Source organism: Trichoderma virens, assembly GCF_000170995.1.
Source record: "Trichoderma virens Gv29-8 chromosome Unknown TRIVIscaffold_92, whole genome shotgun sequence".
NCBI lineage: Eukaryota > Fungi > Ascomycota > Sordariomycetes > Hypocreales > Hypocreaceae > Trichoderma > Trichoderma virens.
The window spans coordinates 1,095,728-1,113,284 of NW_014013657.1; the positions used below are offsets into that span (position 1 = coordinate 1,095,728).

The 17,557-nt window shown below is 50.6% G+C and overlaps 4 protein-coding genes across 4 annotated transcripts; 2 read left to right on the top strand and 2 right to left on the bottom strand.

The window, feature by feature from the left end:
• Positions 1-116: 116 nt before the first annotated feature.
• Positions 117-1,368, bottom strand: TRIVIDRAFT_74475 (uncharacterized protein; the record flags this gene model as incomplete). The annotated part of the gene is made up of 4 exons (XM_014094285.1): positions 117-300; positions 357-962; positions 1,050-1,120; positions 1,235-1,368. 4 exons carry the CDS (start codon positions 1,270-1,272, stop codon positions 269-271), a joined length of 747 nt encoding a protein of 248 aa, XP_013949760.1.
• Positions 1,369-2,358: 990 nt separating this feature from the next.
• Positions 2,359-5,790, bottom strand: TRIVIDRAFT_211134 (uncharacterized protein; the record flags this gene model as incomplete). Its single annotated transcript, XM_014094286.1, has 4 exons — positions 2,359-3,566; positions 3,628-4,665; positions 5,046-5,102; positions 5,741-5,790. The coding sequence occupies 4 exons, from the start codon at positions 5,788-5,790 to the stop codon at positions 2,981-2,983; spliced, it is 1,731 nt and encodes a 576-aa protein (XP_013949761.1).
• A 5,016-nt stretch (positions 5,791-10,806) lies between these two features.
• TRIVIDRAFT_214875 (uncharacterized protein) lies at positions 10,807-12,421 on the top strand (the record flags this gene model as incomplete). The annotated part of the gene is made up of 3 exons (XM_014094287.1): positions 10,807-10,846; positions 11,078-11,975; positions 12,050-12,421. The coding sequence occupies 2 exons, from the start codon at positions 10,807-10,809 to the stop codon at positions 11,821-11,823; spliced, it is 786 nt and encodes a 261-aa protein (XP_013949762.1).
• Positions 12,422-13,991: 1,570 nt separating this feature from the next.
• TRIVIDRAFT_207294 (uncharacterized protein) lies at positions 13,992-16,448 on the top strand (the record flags this gene model as incomplete). The annotated part of the gene is made up of 4 exons (XM_014094288.1): positions 13,992-14,439; positions 14,510-15,579; positions 15,637-16,231; positions 16,291-16,448. 4 exons carry the CDS (start codon positions 13,992-13,994, stop codon positions 16,446-16,448), a joined length of 2,271 nt encoding a protein of 756 aa, XP_013949763.1.
• Between the last annotated feature and the right edge of the window lie 1,109 nt (positions 16,449-17,557).

Here is a 17,557-nt window from a genome sequence, read left to right on the forward strand (position 1 = left end):
TTTATGTATGATGTCCGTGTATTTGTATTTGGATGAACCGCATAGAGAGCACTGGTATTGGGCTGCTGGAACATATAGGACACTACGCTATATATGAGCAATGATGCCTTCACAGATGTAAAATCAATCCAATCATATGGAGAGACTTGGGTATATTTTATGGTTTCTATTCTCCATGCAGAAGCCTCATTGCTTTTTTTTTTTCTTTTCCCCCCACAGTATGATTATTTTCTACCGAGTTCTGTTTTCCCTGTACATGAGAACCCATTTACTGCTTCTGGCAGTTGATGATGTCGACAACTAATGCAGGTCAGCATATGGACAAGTTAAATCGCTGTTGGGGGTTTTCGACTTACAGGCAGGCTTGAGGGAAGCACCGCCAACGAGGAAGCCGTCAATGTCGGCCTGCTTGCTGAGCTCGCCGCAGTTCTTCTCGTTGACGCTGCCACCGTACAGGATACGGGTCTCGTCGGCGACCTTGTCGCTAACGTTGGTCTTGAGCCACTCTCGGATGGCCTTGTGGACCTCCTGAGCCTGCTCGGTGGTGGCAACCTTGCCAGTGCCAATGGCCCAGATGGGCTCATAGGCGATGACGATTTGGGACCAGTCAGAAACCTGGGCCTTGAGGGCGGCGAGCTGCTTGCTGACGACGTCGATCGTCTTGCCGGCCTCACGCTCCTCCAGGGACTCACCGCAGCACCAGATAACACCAACGCCGTTCTCAGTGGCGTACTTGGTCTTGAGGGCTACGACCTCGTCGCTCTCGCGGAGGATGGTGCGGCGCTCGGAGTGGCCCAGGATGGTCCAGGTGATGCCGCTGTCCTTCAGCTGCGAGACGGAGATTTCGCCGGTGAAAGCGCCATTGGGCTTGTCGAAAACGTTCTGGGAGGCAACCTCAATTCCCTGGCGGAGGCTATCGCGGACGAGGAGGAGGTGCAGGGCGGAGGGGGAGATGACGACCTCTAGAGCGAGAAGAACAAGGCGGTTAGCATAATCAGGATCTCTTGGTCGAGGCTGAGCTCCCGCCTTGGGACAGGACGAGCACATACCGACATTGGGGTCGAGAGTAGCCTTGTTCAGGTTCTCGACAATCTCCTTGATGGACGAGATAGACCCGTTCCTGGTATCAGGTATCAATCAGCCTCCTTCTTCTTCCAATTGTCCGTGCCCAAGCTCTGCGCTGTTTTGGGAGAGGGGCTGGGAGATGGTACGATAAAAAATCAAAGACACTCACATCTTGAAGTTGCCGCCGACGAAGAACTTGCGAGCCATGATGACTGAATTAGAGGCTGTGAGGTATAAAAATAATACAGATATTCAATGCAAAAACAGCAATCTAAGAGATGAAGCCTGTTGATGTTGTAGGTGATGGTGGGAAAAGGTAGCTGGATGGAGGGGTAAATCAAGCATCAGGAAGCTTTCCACGTTCCGTTAGCTTTGTGCCGCAAATGCGCCGAAACCCGGCAGAGGCTCTTGGCTGGGTTCGGCCCCACAATCGGCTGTCTCGACTCTGCCTGTATGTTGCTCTACAGTAGAACGAGCATCATGTGTCTAGTGGCCATATGGTTGATGAATGTCTGCCGAGGTGAAGGTTAGGGGCTTTTGTATGGTTTCTAATTACACAAGGTCCTCATATACGTACCTAGCTAGATATCTGTCTACGTGCTAAGGTACAGCATGTAAGATGCTGAGGTGAGGCATGAATCAATTACAAGATGTCTTGAAATTGCCAGTGATCAACCTCCAATCTAGTGTGCATCACATATTGAATCAGCTCCATATCATTCCCAGCCCAGAAAAATATCTAGTTGAAAGGGATGCATAACCACCTTTGCGCGTATATATTACTATCCATATCACCCCTCCCACTCTCCGCGAGTGTGTCTACTCCCATATCCCCCAAAACTACCCTATTACGCAACACATACTCAACATCTCTCGCACCCATCATTATCACTGTCTAACCATGGATGGAGGCTTCTCCCCGTCAGAATTCATAACGCAGTTACACCAAGAGTTGATGCTGCTTCATCAATCTGTCGCAACCGTAAATGAGAACTTCCTGACTCTCGACACAGCGCTGCAGAATTACACAAAGAAGCCTGCAGAATCAATGAGACTGGTTCGCGAGACGACTACCTTTACGCTTAGCGTTGTTCAGGGCATTTATCCGATCATCAGCAGCATGAGTTATAAACTGCATCAACTTGGCGCCTAAATTGTTGACTTGGCAGACAAGAATTCCAGAAGCAACGAGTCTTCGCAGGGCATTTATTCCTCCACGGTGGTGGCACTTTAGAGGCCAGTCACTATAATTCTAGCACATAAACATTGGCGGATGCAAAGGTTTTCAAGTCTGCCAGCAGTACTGCTCAATAGTAATTCATCTCATGATAAAAACATATTCAAAGTAAAAGCTAAACTAAGGAAACAATCGCCAGTCGAGACTGGTTGAGCGAATGTGCATGCTAAAAAAAGAAGCATCTAAAATCTAAACAGGGTCATAAATCGTGGGTATTGACAAAACAAATAAAAATCAAAAGACGAGAATAGCAACGCTGTTTATCCTTTCCTTTCCTTTCCTTGCCCTTCCATTCCCTTCCAAACCCAATACTTTTAACGTTCAAACCTGAACAAGTACGATGCTTTTGATCCATCCATAAAGAAAAAAACATATCCCCGACTCAAACCCTGAAGTAGCATGATGGAACCCTGGTCCAGCAGCTCTTCTCTGAGGGAGATTTTGTGGTGCGTGTAGCCAACGCTCTTCTGCTCGGCTTAGCAGTCCGTGATGGACGTAACCCACTCTGCGAGACTGTTACTCGCGGGACGTCCCTTGGGAGTCGTTTCCCGGTGAGCTCAGCGTCCTTTGAAGACGCGAGCAGCCGTCCTGTGTATGTATATAGACATAATGAAAAACCACCCACGTGGCGTGATACCCTGATTTTAAACGAGAGACCAACAACTTCTATTCAACACTTCAACCCATCAAGTATCGGCGACCAGATTGCACCTCCGTCTTGGGGGTGACGGTGGTTGCATCTGTAGCCATCTTGAGCATCACCTCAAGGCGCTTTTGGGCCTCTGCGATGTGCTGAATGCTCTGAGCATCTGGCTTGTTCATTTGCTGAACAATCTCACCCAACACACTGCGTTGCTCCAACCACTGTTCAATAAGAGGCTTGACAGGAGGCTTAGGCTCTGGGGCAGGCATCGACTTGATCGAGGCCTTGCGGCTGGGAGAGCCTTGGGCTTCAGCGTCTGACTTGCGCTTCCGTCCCTTGGTGGCCTGCTGAGCGGCCCCAGTAGGGGAGCCACCAGCGCTACCGTGATCATTGTGAACTCGCTTCATGTGGTCCCGGAGGTTCCACTGGCGCGGGAAACCGCTGCCAAGAATCGATCGCTCACAACCTTCATACATGCAAAGGAAAGGCTTATCGCCGTGTCCGTGCAGACCATGGGCTTCGCGCTCGTGGCGAAGAAGGCAGGCAGTGGAAGAAAATCTGGCACCCTCGCAAGCCTCAGCCTTGCATCGGTAGGGCTTCAGGTGAGAGTCAACAAACTTGCTGCAATGATTGTTAGCTTTTTCAAGAGAGGAAAAGTAAGACGCTGGGTTATCCAACTTACTCATAGTTGCACTTAAGCTTCTCGGGCCTGTGGCTGCAGTTTGGCTGGCCCTCCCAAGGGCAGTGAAAGAGACCGTCTTCTCGGGGAGAGACATTCTTGTACAAGGCATGGTCCCGGGCAGACTCTCCCTCACTTCCCTGTCGGCGGGCAGTGTAAGCTTGAGGAAGGGCGGAGGCATCCTCCATCTGGGAGACGGCGTGCTCCGTCATGATTTGGAATTTTCGGTCTCTGAACGAACCCATCCGGTAAGAAGATTGTTCACCCTCAGCTTGGAAGACAACATACCTAGGCGATGGGCAAGTTTCGGGGGATGTTTCGGGGCTAAAGGGAGCAGATTGCCAAGCTTCATCAATAGTGGCAGGGGAGGAAGTTCTGGAGATGGAGCTAGAAAAGCAGTCCCAGTTGCTGGGGGATGACGTATCCGGGATGGCATCAGTGGCAAGGTGCATCTGTGAAGGAACCACATGGAGCGGGTTCACATTGGGAACTGGGAAGGCAACGCCGTCGGCGCCAAGGTTCATTTCGAGAGCGTAGTCGTGCCAGTGGTACATTTGGGATGAAACACCATGGGCATCTGAGTCCAGTAACAGACAGGAATCCATTCCGGCCATGGAGCCAGTAGATTGAGGTCCACTCCGGAAAACTTGTGCATTACCTCTAACGCTCATATTAGACATCTGTGTCGGTGAAACAGCAGAGACGTGGGAGCGGCTCGAGCTAGCTCGAGACATAGCCTGGGTTCCCGTGGAGATGGACATGACCGCTTTGGGAGCGGCGGTCCATGATGACACATCAGTGGTTTGGGCCTGATCAAGTCTTGGTCCCCTAGGTGAGTTATGACCAGATGTGAAAAGAAATTCCTCGGCTTCTCCTGAGTGCGATGATCCATTGTCCGGGTAGTCATGTAAGTTCTGTGGCCCTTCTGCATTTGCACCCCATGACGAACCATTCATAAGGTCCGTCGATGGTTCTGTGTGAGAAAAAGAAAACATGGCAGGGGCAGTCGAGGCCATGGATGACTGGGAGTAGCTGAAGTCGCTAAGTCAGGTTAGTGTGCTGCTCTCACCACTACCAAAATCAAACAACATGAAAAGAAAGTTAAAACATGGCATTGGGAGTCAACTTTGATCCTACAATTGGGGGTTAGTAAGCTGGGCGTAGGGCAAATGGGGGATACATGGTCACACAAACCGAGCCATATTCAAAAGAGCCAGTCATTCTGACAGCAAGTCCTCACAACTCCACGACTAGTGTGCATAATGGGCTCCAGTTCCAACGGTGCGACAGTGTTGGCGTATCCAGTACTCCGGACCAAGGTCTTCTGGTTCGACATTTGGGATTCCAGGCTAGGCAGGCCAAAAGAGAAAAAAGGCAGTGCAATTGAAACAAAGCTAACAAGAAAATTCAGTCGCACATACAGTTCGAGTCGAAAGGCCAACAAGGTCCAGACACGTGAGTCGAGAGATCCATTGATTCTAGAGTCGGTGAGGCAGGTCCAGCTCAGAGTAAGGCCAGTTGTCAGAGATCCGCTTCTGCAAGTTTGCGTTCGCAGTCAAGACTGCGTCTTGTTCAAGTCCACGTGTAGACCGCTTGGGGCCAGCTGTACAATCGTAGTCGTGCGGTGAAGGGGAACTCCGAGATCCAGAAAAGCAGGTCCGCGAATTCGCTCAATGGTCCGGTCCAGAAGGTAACTTGGGCTCCGTTGGTTCTCCGCAGTATACACGTGGCTCACGCAAACATTTGGCCAATGGAAGATGTCGAAAACTTGTCGCTGCAATTCAAATGGCGGGCCGTACTCACCGCTGGCACGAAGCCAAAAAAAGTATATATATCATTGATTTCTTATTTGTTTCCTTGCCCGGCTGGACAAGTCCTGTTCCAAAAGATTTGTGTTCCGTTTGAGAAGGTCCGCGTGGCTATTCCATGGCTTTTGGGCATCCGGGGCGTATCCTGTGGCTGGTTTCATGGCGGCAAAGACAATGCTGACAGACAAAAAAGAAATGTACATGATTTTCGCTCAACATGTGCAACTGACAAAGCAAGAAACGATAAAAAGCAGAAAGAAAAAAAAAAAAAAAAGCACGCAATATCCTGAGCATAAAGAAAACAGTACCTGGGCAGCGGAGAGACCTCATCAAGGTCAACGTTATTGTAGCTAGACATGGTGGCCTGGTGAGGCACAAGGGCAACTGTCATTGTATCCCGGATGGAATCTGTGAACAGGCCCTGAATGGGAGATCCGGAAGGTCAACCTGGAAGAGTTGACGGTGAAGATCGAGATGATGTAGGCGGCAAAACGGTCCCTTGGATTGGCTCGCAGTTCCCGTCGGCTGACTGATGAGATGGGGGCTTGCAAGTGGATACAAATGAGTAGCGAAAAGTCGGTCTTGAGGGATTCAAGGATGTTTTGGGCAGAAACCGTTGGGCTGAAAGAAGAATCAAGAGAGAACGTTGGGCAACGAGGGGGCCCTGCGGGTTTTATCGTTGCGGTCCAGTCTGACTCCGATCTCAGCAGACGCAATACCCCCGCTACCAGCATGTCTCACCACTCCGCGTGCCAATAGACGGCCGCCTGAACGGCCTCTGTGCTGGCCGCAGGAGTGCGCTGGCGCGCCATGATCAAGCATGATAGGCTCGCTTTACAGGGGCCTGCATGGTGTGCTGGCGCTGACCGGGCCTCTTCCTTGGCTGTCGAATGGATCTGGTGGAGTAGGAGGTCTACCAGGGTCCTATCAGTGACGAGCGTCGTCGTGCGATGTGATGAGCAGTGATGATGGCTGCAGGACAACACAGCACTGCAGAAACGGTCGAGTAGGCGGGCACCAACGAAAAATTTTCTCAATACCTGTAGCTGCAGGGCGGAGCATGTCGGTGAGGCGGCGCTGCGGTTGCTTCGTTGGCCATATATTGCCTCGCCGCAGAGAAAAGAGAACTCGAGAGCAATGAGACGGGTCGTGAAGCAACTGCTTGTTGCCGTTAAATTGCCAGGTCCCATCAGGCGCCGTACGAGCGCTTGCCCAGCGTAGAGCGGCTGAACATATCCCGGTCAGTAGCTAGCAGTGCTAGGCATAGTCCCAGTAGGAGCCGTCTCAGGCGACCCCGAGCGAAGAAAACAACCCGGGTCTGGTGTTTTCCTCCAAAAAAACGAGAGCGCGATCCGTTGTTGCCGGAAGCCGCTCCAAGACCGGCCAAGTCAGCCTATGCGTTGTACACGTTGTCGACGGTCGTGTCAAGCGAGCCAAACGCCGGCCGTCCATTTGCTCTCGACATGGCAAAGCTGTGACATGGTGGACCGCTTGAGGGCATCTCGGGCCTCTCGTTGGCCGCTTGCAGAGTCTTGGAAGCGGGGTTATCAGCACGAGCGGCCAAAATGTCGCCAGACGAGATGCGCTGGCATGCAGGCAGGGAGCGTCGCAGACGAATAAAGAGCTGCGGCCATGGTCACGCAGAAACGTTTTTATGCACTCGTTCAGCCATTTCGTCACCGTGCGGTGCCAGGTGAGCCATTCAAATAAAAGAGAAGCTGGCGAGAAACGATGAGTCGACTGGATGGGATGCATGGCTGAGTTGATATGAGCCCAGACCGCCCATGAGACTGGATTAGCTAAGCCGGTGCGGTTCTCCGCATGCTATCTGAACAATCCTCTTCCCCCTCTCTGAAACAAAACACGCAACGATATATGCTCTCAGCATTAATTCTGGACATCAAAGCCATTAATGAGACTACATAATTCAGCCGGATGAAATGGTTTGTAGCTGCTTTCGATTTTCCATGGAGAAGGATGCGATCCTAACGGCAACGCTGACGATTACTGCGTCTTCCCGGCTCTACAACCCCATTTTTGAAGAGAAAGAGGCTGAGCTTTTCCACCATACAGTACATACCCTCTAACGCGGACAGGACAGTTCATCGCCAGATGACACAGCGGATGAAATAAAAGGCCCTATCGGATCTCCTTATTGGTATACCTTCCATCCCTGGCAGGAATGCAGCAAGTGCTGTGCGCATAAGCATGCTCGGTTTCATCCACAGGAATATCCAGGCGCAGTTCACACCGGACACGGCTGACTTGGGCATTCAATGGATGCCTGGACAATCTCGCAATGGCTTCACAGCATCTTCTATGCCGCCTGAAAACTGCGACACTATCAGATGGGTGCCTTCGTTTCTTGTTTCTTGGAAGCGCTAGAATCAGCCCATTGGGCTGTTTGGCGGGCTTATTCTGTACATGAAATGGCTGCCCGATTTAACTACATCCGAGCGGTTGTTTCGCCATCCATGTTTCCAATTTCCGTGCCGATCCCTTTCTTCCGCCTACTTCATGCTCAGCATCCTCGGACTATTGCCGTCTGGGTCCTGGTTACGAACAACTTGCCGGGCTACATCTGTCAAGTGCGTCTGTCACTTGGAATCTCGCACTAACAAGCTCCGTTTTATACGGAGGGCTGAAATGAAGAGTTGCCTCTTTGAATCCCTTGCTGCCCAGGGCCGCCGATCGTTTGAAGTTGGATCCACCTTGTCCGGAGCTCCACACCGAAAACAAGGTTGGGCGGATGTAACCGGGGCGGTTGATTGAGGTCTGCTGTCAAGGTTTTACCTGTATTCCGTACTAACTGGTTGATTCGTATTGTCCAGCTCCTCATTTGCACCGGCCGCGTATTCTAGAATACATGTCTCGGGTGCTCGGACGTGTGTTCCGTATAACATGTACCTGTACTTGTAGTAGTAGTTGGCAGTAATACTCGTATTCCGCAATTTGGGTGGTTCAAAGCGGCATGAAGCCATGTTGCTTCCGGGTGCCGTCATTAGTATCAATGTAGAAACCCGTATCCACGCACTGCAGTGAGCACTGCACTAGAAGAAACCTCGAGCTCTCCTCTTTTCTGCAAGGTACTACGGAGTAGTAAAGCACCCATCCGCTCCGTGATCCGAAACTGAAGGATTTGGTAGATACATGTACTCGTAGTCGTAAGAATTTGAGGTGATTCCCGCTACCAAGCACATGGCAGAGATGCCGGCCGTACGAAGTACATACCTGGTACCTTGCAGAGCACTGGATTGGTGTTAGTCGATTCGTTTGCTCCCGGTACCCAGCAGGTTCTAGAGGCCGTCGAGAAATTGCGATCGATTTTGTACAACCCATGAACGGGTTCATCCATGTCCTTGGCCAGACCAGACCTGACCTTGTCGCGCGTCCTCGCTTATCCCCGATCCAGCTTCAATCCCAATTGCCCAATCGACCAGCTCCGAGCTTACCTATAGCTCTGAGAGCGAGCTACTACTAGGTACTAAAGTACTAACCCTAACTACCCGTTCCAGCACTACTGTAGTGAATGGCTTGGACTGCCTAGCATTTCTCCTTCTGCCCTCCATCTCTTCCCCGGAGGATGGGATGTGCGTGCGAACCACATGCATACGGCTCGACCAACGTGAAGGCAGAGTGCTGCCTACCACTAGGTTCATGGGAATTCACCCGGGTTGGCCGATTCTACCCCAGACTCTCAATGTCTCTGCGAGACTCGGGGATGGACGCTCTGTCGGGCGTTCGGCTGAATCCATCGTCACTTGCTTCTGGCCGGCACCCTCGCATAATTGTTCCAAGGTTTCCAATCGCGTGTGGCCCATGCCTTGTTCTAAGTGGGCAGCGGTCCGGATCAGTGTGGTTGGGCTGGGAGCGGATGCAGCCTAATTTTGATGCCCAAGCAAGCATCAGCCTACCAAGTCGCCCGCTCCCCATCGCCTTTTCCCTGCCTCCAATTTCCGGACCCCAACGGCTATGCCTGCTTTGAGCGTCGGCTCGCCTTTGGGCAACAATCAGCGGAGCCCAACCAAAAGCCTGCCCTTACCCCACGATCGTGTGCTTCGCTCCAATGTCCTGCAAGGCGACGAGATCCATGAATCAACTTTGCTTCTTCCTCCTCCAAAAAGCAGGTTGGCGAGCATCACCCGCGTCATGAAACAGCCTCGGGAGTTTGCCACTCTGGTACTATCATTTGCTGTAAGCCACAGATTGGTTGCAGCATTCCTTAGCTGTCGGCTCGCACCCTTGACCTTGATACGGCACCTCGTCCCACCGAAGTCTCCCGCCGTCCACAACGCGCTCCACCATCTAATAGCATAGCAGAGAAGCACGCAGAAGAACACATTACAAGTACGAGTACACGTATGAAGAGCCTCCCCTTGCCTCACAAGCGCGGGCCCGTTGACCCCGGATCTAGTCGTAGGCGCCCGATTACTTGGGACGAAACAAGAGGCCACGAAGCTTGGCTGTGCCTGTCGATTTGCCTCTCTCGCTCTCTCCTCTCACTCTTTTTTTTTCCGGCGGGTTCCTCGCGCTTCTCAATGCCAACCCGAGCATCACTAGTGATCGACTGAGACCGGGGCCGCCCTGCTCTGCCCTGAAGGGACTAACGAGTACTAAACTGCCAGTGAGCTTGATCATGCATAGTACATAAAGCGTGTCCATTCCGGGCTGACGAAGCATTTGTCTGACAGGTCTATCTTGCCTAGACAAGCAGTGTCTATTCCTCTATTGCCTGGAAGATTGGATCCTCAAGGACGATTCGGGCCTTCGCACTGAATTTAGTGCCTGATACAACTTACATACCCCCAGGGACCTACAGCCCAGTTTGAAGTTGGCCTTTCTGGATTGGTCGCCTTGGCTGTTCCAACACACCGCCTATAGCTATAGCTCACCTTGTGAGAGACCCAAAGGACCAGACCTTCATCTTCCTCGGAATACCGCTTTCCCCTTGGATCTCTTTCGGGAAGCTTGGAAACCCTTCTTGGATTGCTCGCAATAGGACCAATGCCCAAGGTGCTCACTGGATTTGCATTTTCCGGACTCTACAGGCTTCAAACAGTGCCGTCTTGAACTTATTTGCGTCCCTTTTGCATAGCTTGAATTTTTTTTTTTCTTTCTCTCCCCTTTCTGTCTTTTTTAAGCAAGCATATACTGTTCTTGTTTCAACTTGTTGTTTGTTTATCCAACTACTCCCGGTTGTATTTTGTTACATTATGAGCCCTGAAAACATGGCCCAGCCCGGATTTGCTTACAACATGCCTTCGGCCGCCAACGGCCACTGGAACCCGCCTCGCAGGTGCGAAATGACCATCACCGGCCAATTACGAGAATCCAATTGACTAACACGAGTGTAGCCTCTTCTCCGAGCCATACAATGGCGGCAGGCTGGCGGGTAATCTTTACCCCATCTCCAGGTGAGACAAGAGAGGCTACAACAGAATCCATTGACAAGTGCCAAGCTAACAAATGTGTCTCTTGAAGCTTGAACCTCTCGTCCAGCACCTATCCATGGGCTGACAGCCCTCCCGCACCATCAAATGGTCATTATACGAGAATCGAACCTGCGGTGTCGACCCAGCCGTCCTATGTTCCTCGTTCCCCTCCCATGACAAACAACTGCTCCAGCTCAGTCTACTCTGGCTCAGTATACGGATCCCATAAGCGCAGCAGGTCGTCTGCCTGGGATGGGCAGGGCCGATATTCACCGACAGGATCGGTCGATGATATCATTGCGTCTCCTAGCCTGTCTGATTACTCTTTGGACAATGGGCTGGATCTCGTCATCCCCACCAACAAGCCGAAGCAACAAGGTAATAAACCTCGATCGCAGCGACGACCGTCGAACCGGGACGAGTTTGATGGCCCGCATCAGTTCTTGCAGCGCCCGCCCCCCGATGTTATTGCTATGCAGGAGAGAGAGCTCCCGCATCTGCCGACCAACCTTCATGTGCAAGAACAGGACAACGTTCTCAACCAGGTCAATGACCGACTATCTCAATGCGCCTACGACTTTGTGGCCAAATACCAGTTCCCAATTCCGTTGACTCAAGACATGAGGCCTGTAGAGAGGCCCCAAGACCGAGAGTGGACCGAGTGGGTTTACCTTTTGAAGAGGCTTGCCACCAAGAGACGGATTCCCGCCAGAGTCCTTTACAATGGACAAATCAAGCAGTTTGTCACCATCCTCGAGAACTCACTCGAGATGCGGCATGCTGCTAAGCATCAGAGCCGCCCTCTGAAAGATGATCGAAACATCCTCCAGCTCATTTCCGCTGGAATTCAGGTGGCTAAAATCCTGAAGGATGCGTCGGCGATGGACTATCTCGACCGGCTATACGTTTCAACGGAGAAGCAGATTCAGGAGCGTGCTAATGCGCGATTCCGATCCTAAGCCTTCTCCCCCATCTCTACCAGTCTCTTTTTTGGCATTAATGATCACGTTTATCATGAGACTGCAGATTTGAAAATGATTGATGATTTCTTTTTATTTTTTCATGTTTATCACAGCAACACAAAAAATGAATAACGAGAAAACGAATACCTATGTATGTCACTGTTCCCATCGAGCCTATCTCTCTCTTTTTTTTTAATCACCCAGAACTGACTAGTTGGGTTAGTTCACAAAATATCCAGTCATGCTACGGCCATCCAACTATGATGATGACGATATGTAGACCTAAAAGTTGCGCTCTGAGGCGGCCTGCTTTAGCAATGTAAATTGACGGGCTGTATTGGGATTGGCTGCGATGATTTTTTTTTTTTTTTTTTTTCTTTTCTGGTTCTTCTGTTTATACTACTCTTTTTTAACATCTTTCAAGTATGGCTCGTGTCATGGTAGCCTTGCGTTTGGACGCTGGCAGGACACTCTTACATTCATTGTTCAGACATCATCAGCGAACGAGCTTTGCAACAACAATTTGCTTTGATAACGAATGAGGTACTTGAGAATTGACCAATCGGTGTGAGACCCAGTACATGTTACTGCATTGCCTGCCCGGTGTGCTACAGTTATCAACTCTGCGTCCTACTGCATTCAAGAAAGACAAGAGCGGGGGGAAATACTGAGGTGCGGGTGTTGTGGGAAGAGATGCAAGGTGAGGCATGAAAAATGGAACTATGCGAGGCAACTGTGTCATTGATGGAGGGTGCGATTGGACTGTAACACTTTGTACCGTTAGTTATATGTGCCCTATGCATTCTTTTGATGATAACGAGTTGGCCATGGCCAATGAGTGGAATCAATTGGGGACACATGCTGGGCGACGGCCATCGAATCAGGGCTTTCTTATAGGGCGATTGGCATGGTTCGTGCTTCATGCATGATGTATTTCGGGAGGGTAACTATATGAAGTAAAGATCAGTCTTTTCTGGGGTTTGTGCTGCTTTCCGGTGTGTTTGTCACGTAATCATTTATTACGATGTCGAACTTGAACTTGGGCTGATTTAATTTGCGCCATTCTATGAATTTCCTATGTTGTGAGCTCTGATTTGGTCTGTGTGTGCTACTAACCTACAATAGTGCTAAGCGGCGCTGCTACAGATCGTTGAAGAAGACGGGCTGCTGCTAGTACTAACCCTGAGCTAGAAGCCGAGTGCGCAAATGATGTCTTACAGTGAGCAAATTCGGGAAGTCGGGCCACCCGAGGGAAATAGAGAGCTGTACGGAGTAGTATTTTTTTGGATGCTCAAGGCAGAATCTTGGTTGAGGCTGGCAAAACGACAGGAGTATCAGGTGAGTGCGTGAGTAGCGAGGTTCGGTGTCTCGATTAGACTGTCGGTAGGTGGTCGTTTGCCTTCGTATAGCGTGGAGGAAGATACTTGGGTTGTACATGTAGATAAAGGCATCATGGCTCTTTTCTAATATGAGAGTGAGGAGAAGACGTTTGTGTATTGGAGGACTATTTCTGCTCTTCTCTTAACATGTGCAATTAGTGGTTTACAGCAATCGTGATGGTCTATGTTGATATCAATTTATTCATTGTTACTATGAAATACAAAGCACCTGTAGGGTACCTGCAAAATACACATGCTCAAGTTCCAGATTGGGACGAGCCATGCATGTGCTTCGGAGCGGTGCTGTGAATGGCTGGACCTTGGGAGGAGCCGTTAGCCCCACCAGCTGCCGCCAATGACGGCTTCGCATCCGATCGATGGCAAAGCGGTTCGGTATTCGATTCCGGTTAGCGCTCGATGCTGTTGAATCGCTGCGACACCATGAGATACAGCGACGGTCAGCCTGGTTTTTGTTTTTGCGACCGAACATGAACGTGGTTTGACAGCTGATTGATTGGTATTTAATTTCGGTGCTGGGATCTTGCCGAATCGCTGTCGCCGATGCGATTTTCGCTTTCTGGAAACCTGATACACCATAGCCGTTGAGACTGATGGAGTGAGTCTCGTCGACCAAATCGCAGCCCGGGGTTAGAGCACGAACCAACCACGAATTTGCGACGACTTGGCGCAGCGCCATCGACCCGTCTACGCTCTAGACGGCGTCAAAATCTCGCAGCCTCTCTCATTCGACTGACATGACGAATACCCAAATATAAGAACTTGACCATGGCTTCCGTCACCTCACAAAACGCCTCCCCGCACGCTGGATCCTCACCATACGACTTCGACTCAAACGGCGACACTGATGAATCATGGCAATACATTGATTATTCGAGCAGCGCGTCTGTTACCGGTTCTATCGGGTTTCTTCCCAGCCCTGCAAGTGGCAGCTTGAACGGCTTCGCCATCGTCGGCCATGTTTCAACGCCATCTCAGGGCGGGCTTTCGCCAGGTTCCATGGTGGATATGGATCCCACAGTCTTCCTCCCAGCCAGCACTACATATCAACAAGAAACCGAGTTTGTGACCGCGGACCTGTTTTCAAGTGGTGTCGAAAGGCCCCCAAGCAGTGCAGATGCAAGCTTTCCGCAAGGCGAGGCTGCGTTTATGACGCCGCAGCAGTATCTGTTTATGCCGTCCGGCGCAGCAAGCTTCCAGCCGCAAGAGCTCAATGGTGGGTTTACCCGCGGAGATGGTAGAGAATGGCATTGATTTTTGGCTTTGATATTGATCGGTATGCACAGATCTCACGCCTTTTATGAACGACTTCCCGGTCGACTCGTTTTCGATGATGAATCAGACCAGTCCGGCGCCACAGTCGCTGCCTCAGCAGAATGTTATTCAGTCATTGCCATCGGATGCCCACATGTCGCCAAGCCTGTCGCCATGGAACCAGGCTAGCCCCAGTCTTTCCGCTGCTGAAAGCAAGTTTGTGTTTGAGGAAATGACCTCTTCGCCAAGCCATCTGAGCACCGCTTCGTCCTCGAGCCCCAGGTCGCCTGCTGTCAAATCCGAGGCGAGCAGCAAGTCTGGAAAGTCGATACGTAAAGTGATTGGAGGCAAAGTTGAGAAGAATAAGAGCGATGCCTCAAGCAGCAAATTCGTTATTGTCACGCCGACAACTATTAGTGCCCGTGCCGGCAAGCCGAACCCATTTGAATGCTTCGAGGCCATGAGGACGACGCAAAAGGGTCGGAAGGGCCCCCTTGCAAACGAGACAAAGGAGAGCGCACTGCAAGTTCGGAGGGTGGGCGCATGCTTTTGCTGTCATAGCCGCAAGGTCAAGTGTGACAAGGAGAGGCCGTGCAAGCACTGCAAGAAGCTGATGCTGCAGGTACCGCAAGTGGTATGCTGGCAGTTTCAAGACTTTTTGCCCGTCTTGTTCCCTGAGTTCATCCGTGGGCACTTCAAGAAAGATGTTATGACTAGCTTCATCACCGAGAACGTTGAGGGCTTCACAGTCAATGGAGCAGAGCAGTTCTGCAATGTTGAGCTCTCTTCGGGCCCACGGTTTGCTACTACCCTGACGCTTCAGGCCAAGTTTTTCACGGCCAAGACCTGTGACGTTCTACAACACTGGCATTTGAGCAATGGCGAAGACCATGTCGACCTCCAATCACAAGGGTCGGCGCCCATTGGCATCGAGCTTAACAAGGGGCCCCAAAAGGACGAAATGAAGAAGCTGACCAAGGGATACATTCAAGCCCTTGTAAACGAGCCGCTGCTCGCAGATCAGTTGACCGATTCTTTCAGATCAACTAGGCTCCCTAACAAGATTCTTTCAATCGTACAAAACTTTGCAAAGAAGTCAGATGTGAGTAAAAAGAATAACCACGCAACCCAGGGTGGGAGAATACTGACTGTGAACTAGTCTACCATGGTCAAACGGGCTCTTTCGATCTACACCATGCACTATGTCATGACCCGGCATCTCTGCCTAACTCGCCAATCCATCCTCTCTCTCCAACCAACCGGCCTCGTACCTCAGAACACCCCCTGGGTCACTCCCCGAGTGCTGGCGCGGCAAATCAAGTCTCTCGTTGACGAGCTCATCTTACGCGATATGCAGCACCTCTTTGAGCTCTTTTCCAAGTCACTCAAGCCAAAACTTCGACGAGAATGGGCGCCGTGTCTTGCATCATTCCTCATCCTTTGCCTCTTCATGGAGGCTGTTGAAACGGCCGCGGATAATTTCGTCGTGTCGCAGAATGAAATTGACTTGAGGAACAAATATTCTCCCAAATACAAGAGATCGCTGGCTCTGGACACCTGCAAGGAGCTAGAGAACATGCCCTTTAAACAGTTTGCATACCAGTTTCACCATCTTTATCAGACGCATACAAAGGATGCCAACACGAGGAGCTTCAATCCTCTGTTCGACAACAGCTTTGTCGAGCAGGGTGAGCTTGACCCTGCCGCGGTGGAAATGGTACAGGCTTTGAGAGAGCTTTTCCATGGAGAAGACTGTGAGTTGATCAAGGCCTAATGAACCAACCGCAAGACATGATACTGACTGTTGAACCAGGGCAAGACATGCAGTTCCTTGCTGACGACGAGCTCTTATTACATAGAGAGGAGCATCCCTACCCTATGGATACATCGTTTCTTTATACTGGGCGTTTGGTGGCCAAGTTTTTGTTGTCCTTTACGAACGAGAGCGTCATCTTTGCAAGCAAGATCTGATATGATAATTTTGTGACCGATTTTTTTTTTCTACAGCTACTACCTCTTTGGCTAGATGGCAGGCATTTTTGATGATGATATAACGCAAATCTAAGGAGGATTTGATGCATGTATTCGGATTATGCGGAGTTATTATGGATCTTGGATCATTGTGTGTAAATGTAAACAGAGCAATACATGGTATAGGTAGTGTCGGATCATGCAGTCACAGCGTGGCAACGAGCAATGCTGAATTACGATATGTTTGTCTGATTTTAGTCCTAATGCCACACATATCTCAATGGCATCAGGGTGGAGCAGACTGGTTGTCTAGACCGTTGGATTCATCTCCCACATCGAACGATAAAAAAGTAGTTGACACTCTTGCGCATTGAAAGCGGCGAGGTGTAGGCAAATCGTGGGTACGTGTCACAGGTTGGTAGGTTAAAACCAAGTGAGGATCGGGGACGCAAATAGCTCACGACACCCTCTCCATACTTACCAAAATGAGCCCAGGCGGTCATGTCTGCCTCCCAGTTGCAGGATACAGACGCCATGAGGTCATTGGGCAGCCGGAAATGGTTGCAGTGAAGCCGCTTTGGAGCTTCATTCTCTGCATCTCGCATGCGCAAGTGCTGATGAAGGTTGAGAAAATTGTGATGGATGCAAAAGCGGAGCGGGTCAAGAAAAGGCTCTGGACCCTGACCCATCACGTGATGTCCGCCAGAGGGCTGCTACCTACCTAATACTTTGCGACCCGTCGCGTGCTTCGCCTTTTTCTTCTTTTCTTTTCCTTTCTTTGATACACTTTTCTTGCACGATTAATCAACCTACGGCGATTCATCCACTTGCTCTGGGTCATATTTGCGTGCTAGATGATACTGGACTCTTCTTCTGCCTTTTAAAATACGACGGCGAGATGTGATTTTTCGTCTTACCGTTTTGGTGGTTCTTCCGACATATTGTACAAGTTTAAAAAGCCAAGCTTTGCAATCCCTGACTGACTCATGACGACTTTTTGCCCTCGTCTGCTGCATTGCAGCCCTTCTGGGGCTTCTGAGGGGAAAGCCTCAAGGATCCCAAGAATATCCCTGCAGGCGCTGTCGTTGACACATGATAAAAAGCGGCTG